The sequence below is a fragment of the Globicephala melas genome, chromosome 7 (genome assembly GCF_963455315.2).
Source record: "Globicephala melas chromosome 7, mGloMel1.2, whole genome shotgun sequence".
In the NCBI taxonomy this organism is placed as follows: Eukaryota; Metazoa; Chordata; class Mammalia; order Artiodactyla; family Delphinidae; genus Globicephala; species Globicephala melas.
The window spans coordinates 28,021,026-28,027,173 of NC_083320.1; the positions used below are offsets into that span (position 1 = coordinate 28,021,026).

The 6,148-nt window shown below is 44.2% G+C and overlaps 1 protein-coding gene across 2 annotated transcripts; it reads left to right on the forward strand.

The window, feature by feature from the left end:
- The first annotated feature begins 3,932 nt into the window (after positions 1-3,932).
- On the forward strand, positions 3,933-5,488 carry LOC115847016 (gamma-crystallin C). 2 transcript variants are annotated; one of them, XM_060301461.1, is made up of 3 exons: positions 3,933-3,941; positions 4,048-4,290; positions 5,213-5,488. In XM_060301461.1, exons 1-3 carry the CDS (start codon positions 3,933-3,935, stop codon positions 5,486-5,488), a joined length of 528 nt encoding a protein of 175 aa, XP_060157444.1. The 2 variants fall into 2 exon arrangements, with proteins under 2 accessions (XP_060157444.1, XP_060157445.1); XM_060301462.1 differs by having other exon boundaries at positions 5,216-5,488.
- The last annotated feature ends 660 nt before the right edge of the window (positions 5,489-6,148 follow it).

Consider the following 6,148-nt stretch of genomic DNA (forward strand, 5'->3'; position numbering starts at 1 on the left):
AGACACAGTGATGTACATTAAATGACATATTATTGACAGTTTACATAATCCAGATTTAAGCGCCATCGTGGTGGGTCACATGACCCTTTACAAGCTCTAGAAGGAATGTTGGAGTTCTCTGGTGGCACAGTGGTTAAGAATCCACCTGCCAATGCAGGGGACACTGGTTCGAGCCTTGGTCCCGGAATATCCCACATAGCACAGAGTAAATAAGCCTGTGTGCTACAACTACTGAGCGTACGCTCTAGAGCCCTCCAGCCACAAATACTGAAGCCTACAAGCCACAACTACTGAAGCCCGTACGCCTAGAGCCCGTGCTCCACAACAAGAGAGGCCACAGCGATGAGAAGCCCGCACACCGTAATGAAGAGTAGCCCCCGCTCGCCACAACTAGAGAAAGCCTGCGCACAGCAAGAAACACCCAACACAGCCAAAAATAAATAAATATTTATTTAAAAATGAAAACCAAAAAGAAGGAATGTTATTTTTTAAGGAGTTGCCTTTTTGGCGCTAGGAGAATGTTGCTGTTTATGGTTGAGCAGGCATTCTTGATGATGGGGGAGGTCTGGTTGATGTATAATGCAGATACACAATGTGGGGGGGGAGAGGGGAGGCCAAAGGGCAGAAAAGAATTTTTATGTTGAAATTTTTCTTGCTTTACCATAAAATATGAATTTTATTTCACATTTTTAACATGAAAATTCATTTGTTCCAAGAGGAATGCCATAGGAGTTAAGCAGAGGTGGGTCAATGATTGCTTCCTGTCTTCACGTCAGTTAATGAATGGCCGAGAAAGACAAGCCGAGAAACAGAACCAGAGGCTGGTGCTATGATGGTGACCTCCGGGTCCTTACCCAGTCTCCTTGTTTGGGAGAGTTTGGTCTACATGGCCGCCAACCAAATGACCTCTTCTCATTTAACCAAGCACGTATATGATACAAATGCTACGTTAATTATCAGTACTAGGAAGCAAGCATGTGGGTAGTAAGGTGGACAGTTGATTGGACCTCAGACACTAGCAAAACTCCGGAATTGGACACTGCTGTTGTAACAGTAACTTGGCATCTCAGGAGACATACAATTAGAATTACGAAGGAGCAGAGGGCTTAGGGGACAGCACAGTTCTGTTTTCTCTCTTTTGCTTACTCATCTCGCCTATTATAAATGCCCATTAAATAGATCAAATGCAGGGTGCTTATGTCATCCTACACATTGAAAGCTGCAAATGCTGAACTTTGATGCGAGTGTGTAGGCCTGTTGTGCTGAGCCTTTGAAAGAGGTCCCGTGGACTATTACAACGATGAATTTCAGACGAGGGAATAACGTTCATATCCCCCAGACATTTATTGAGTAAACTTTACGGGCCAGTTCATTTTTCCAGTTAGTGAGAATACAAAAGTAAAGATGGATGGCAGGGCGGAGGGGCGGGGAGATAAATTAGGAGTTTGGGATTAACATATACACATTACTATACATAAAATAGTAAACAACAAGGACCTCATATATAGCACAGGGGACTATACTCAATAACCCATAAGGGAAAAGCATCTGAAAAAGAATAGATATAAATATATGTATAACTGAATCGCTACACCTGAAACTAACAAAACACCGTAAATCAGCTACACACACACACACACACCCACCACACACACACACACACACACACACACAAGGAAAAGAATGGAAAAGAAAAGAAGAAGGAATAAATCAGAGTAGTGTTTTTCAAAGTGTGGTCAAGAACAACCTGCTGCTGTCAGTTAAATATACAGATTCCTAGAGTCCCTTCCAGATCTAATGATGCAGCGTCTCAGAAGAGGGTAGAGCCTGGCAATTAGCATTTTTAATAAGCACAGGTGATTCTTAATGCACCCTGGAGTTCGAAGAACACTAGATGATTTCTAAGTTCCTTCCAAATCTACATTTTTACCACAAAACAGCTTTGTGGTGGAGACATTTTTCAGGCATCTTTGAGAAGATTGAACATTTTTGAGAGAGACAAATGGGCTGAAGTCATCCTTAATAATGTCTCACTATTACTAATATCAAATGTTTATTCAGGGCTTCCCTTGTGGTGCAGTGATTGAGAGTCCGCCTGCCGATGCAGGGGACACGGGTTCGTGCCCCGGTCCGGGAAGATCCCACATGCCGCGGAGCGGCTGGGCCCGTGAGCCATGGCCGCTGAGCCTGCGCGTCCGGAGCCTGTGCTCCGCAACGGGAGAGGCCACAACAGTGAGAGGCCCGCGTACCGCAAAAAAAAAAAAAAAAAGTTTATTCAATGCTCATTTCTGCCAAGTATGTGCCAAACACATTAAACACATAACCCCATTTATTCAGGTCAACGTCCTTTAGCCAAAAGCTACCAGACACACCTGTTATGAAACAAAGGGATTTGTTACTGGTTACAGTGACGGAGAGAACATACACCATGGGGAAGCATGGACTGTCTCCGTAAGAGGGTTAGAAAGAACTATGATAGGACTTGTACTTTGGTTGGGTGACCCGGGGAAGTGCCTAAAAAGGCAGATGTTGGGCTTCCCTAGTGGTACAGAGGTTAGGACTCCGCACTTCCACCGCAGGGGGCACGGGTTCAATCCCTGGTCGGGGAGCTAAGACCCCACATGCTGCGCGGTACGGCCAAAAAAACATAAAATAAACAATAAAATAAAAAGCAGGAGTTCACTAAATTGGATGTTGTCAGACAGCAAGGGTAATTTTATGATTGGATATCTTAATAGTTCTACTCATGGGGAAGGGAGCAAAGAACAAGGATTAAGCTGCAATTGACATAGAAGCAGCAGTTAATCATTTTGGCTGAGAGAGGGCCTGTGTCTGGGGTTCTGTGGGTGGCACCTTTACTTTGTTTTCGCCTATGCTTAGACAAAATTACGAAGTCGCCTTATTTTGTCTCATTTCATCATGGCCTCAGGGTAACCTTGCCTCAGTTGGTATTCTGTGAGATTGTTTATGTCTAATAGGGAAATATGGCCTAGCTCTGAGGGCCAGACCAGCTTTCAAATATCAGAGGCTGCAGGCCCCTTCCTTCTTTCTTTCTTTCTTTCTCTCTTTCTTTCTTTCTTTCTCTCTCTCATACAACATACTATATCCCATGAGATAAGTATTATGAAATAACTCCTGCTCTGAGAGGTTGTGTGGCTTGCCAAGTTCATGTGGCTACTAAGTGGACATTCTGAGTCCACGAGGCTTTACTGCCTTCCCCTGGTAAAGGGAAAGCAATCTATAAAGCAATATACTTCTCAGTCTTGAACCCCGTGGTCATAAAAACCTTTCTTTTGGTTCTTATCACAAGTCGGCTACGATGGGCTGGTTTCCAGTTATATGAAGCGTACTCACCAAAGAGGAAGTTAAAAGCTATGCCTTAAAGCGTTGTCAAAACCAGCAAAAATGAGAATCCAGATTTGTGTCCTGTACTGGATTGACAAGTCCTATGAAGAAAACAGTTTTAAGATAGAGGGGTCTGCGTGGTCCAGGAAAATCAGTGCTTGTGGCATTCTGCTTCACCCACAGCCTCTCTGGAATTCTGGGGCACTTCCATAAAGACATGGATTTTTTTTCCCCCAAAATTCACAGGGCATAAACGAATCATATGTATAGAGACGTGAGTTTCAGGTCAAAAGTTCAGACTGATGTGCTGATAAATTTATAAAACACTAAGAATCCAAATAAAAGCAACTCTAGGGACTCATCCAGAGCCTGAACAGACAGCGTTAGAATATACCAGAGAATGAGGGCAGACTAGACAGGCATTTCCACTGAATGCAGCATGCAAAAGGGATCCATAAAACCCCCTTACTCACCCCCGGGGCCCCTTTTGTGTTGTTCTTGCCAACACAGCAGCCGTCCTGCTATATAGACCCGCTGTGCTGCCGGGGCCCCATCACACTGAACTCACATCATCGTGTCAACCAGCCATGGGGAAGGTAAACGGAACACAAGTGAAATAAAATGGAGCGGGGAAAAATGCCTCTATACAAGATCTATTACGGGGAGCAAATGATTTCATTTTGAATTATACTTCCTTTGCAGATCACCTTCTACGAGGACCGGGGCTTCCAGGGCCGCTGCTACGAGTGCAGCAGCGACTGCCCCAACCTGCAGCCCTACTTCAGCCGCTGCAACTCCATCCGGGTGGACAGCGGCTGCTGGATGCTCTATGAGCGCCCCAACTACCAGGGCCACCAGTACTTCCTGCGGCGCGGCGACTACCCCGACTACCAGCAGTGGATGGGCTTCAACGACTCCATCCGCTCCTGCTGTCTCATCCCCCAAGTGAGTTCAGCTTGATTTCAATCATGCCACCTGAGTGTCCTCACTCTGTTAGTGATGGGTGTTAGGGCGAGGGAAGTTTTCCTTTAAATACACCTTAAGGTTAAGTGGGCTTTGGGTATCTGCCAAAGCCCAGGTAGATCCCGGCACAAAAACAGCTGAGAATATAAGGAAGAATTCACTTAGGGAAAGAATTTTGTTTTTAATCTTTGCTGCCATTAGGTCAGTCAAAGCTTGTCTGTGACAAATGTAATATCACAATGGGATATAAAACAAACTTGCAAGTGGGAAGCTGTTTAGGCATAAGAAGGCAGTATTTCTAACAAATTAACTTTTACCTATAGTAAAGGAATTGATAATGAACAAATTAGATATTTTCCACTGCAGACTAGTAAAAATGGAAAACTCTGTTGTTAATATAGGCTATTCAAAGCTATCTTCCAATTTTGGAAAAGGTAATTTTTTTTAATTTGGAAAATCAGTTGAATTCTCGTTTCAACTATTTACACAAATTTTCCACCAAAGGATGTGATTTTTTAAAATCCTGTTTTAGTGGTAAATGTATATGTATATAACTTTTGGAGATAACACTCATATTAAAATATAGGCAAAATACTTATCGTTTTCCCCCAAAATGTAGGTTTATCACCTAGGAATCAAGAAATTATGGAATTAAGAATTAGGAATCAAGATATTTGAGCTTGTGATGGATTCTAACCCAGACCTTGAACTTCTTAAAAATTCCATCTCTCACACAAGAAGTAGAAAATGAGCATTTGTTAAATGCTAGTGGAACACAGATCCACATGAAGCGTTCACAGCAATTTCAGAGTCTCAGTTTTGACACTGACAACCTCATGCCCCAACCTGCCAAGTTCATCTCTTGTTTGGTTGCTTTTTCTGCTCTTTCTCTTTGTGGACCAAGCAGACAAGCTCCCACAGGCTGCGGCTGTATGAGAGAGAGGATCACAAAGGCCTCATGGTGGAGCTGAGCGAGGACTGCTCCTGTATCCAGGACCGCTTCCACCTGAATGAGGTCCGCTCCCTCCACGTGCTGGAGGGCTGCTGGGTCCTCTATGAGATGCCGAACTACTGCGGCCGGCAGTACCTACTGCGACCCCAAGAGTACAGGCGCTACCACGACTGGGGGGCCATGGATGCTAAGGCCGGCTCTTTGCGGAGGGTGGTGGATTTATACTAAAATAGTTTCACACTACCATTTTCTCATTTGGAACCTAATAAAGTATTTAGTCTGTATTGTTGGCAATCGCTGGCTTCTGTTTTTCTTTCATTGTGTGCCAATTAATTCACCTGTAAATACTCCCTCTTAAAGGTTGAGGGGTGGATAAGAGGAGGTGGGGTCTGTTCCAGAAGAGCATCAAGGTAGAATGAGTTTTGAACAAGGCTCAGAAGTGGGGGTGGAGAAAGGAGAGAGCCTGTCTGAGAAATAAAGGCAGATCAAAGCGAGAGAAATGGGAGAGGGTGACTGGTGAGAAGGGAGGCATTCAGCTGAGGGCCTAAGGAAGAGCATTCCAGGAGTTTCCATCGGACCCAAGAAGTAGCTGTAAGCCACAGAGTCACAGATGAGTGGTGAGGACAGCTCATTTGGAAAAAGCCTGATTAGACTCTATAAGGAATTATACTTTTGTTTTCTTTCAAGCACAGTAATATATAACTAATGCCAGGGCTGCCATCAGCCATTGCCATACTTTTGGACTCAGCTGAAGACCCTCCTTCTTATTCTAAAACAGCTCCCGACCAGGGTGCACCTCTTGGCCAGTACAGCTGCTGGACCAAACACTGAGTGAATTTTAGAAACTGCACAGCTCTTCACAGTGCTCAGCTAATGCAAATAAATTAA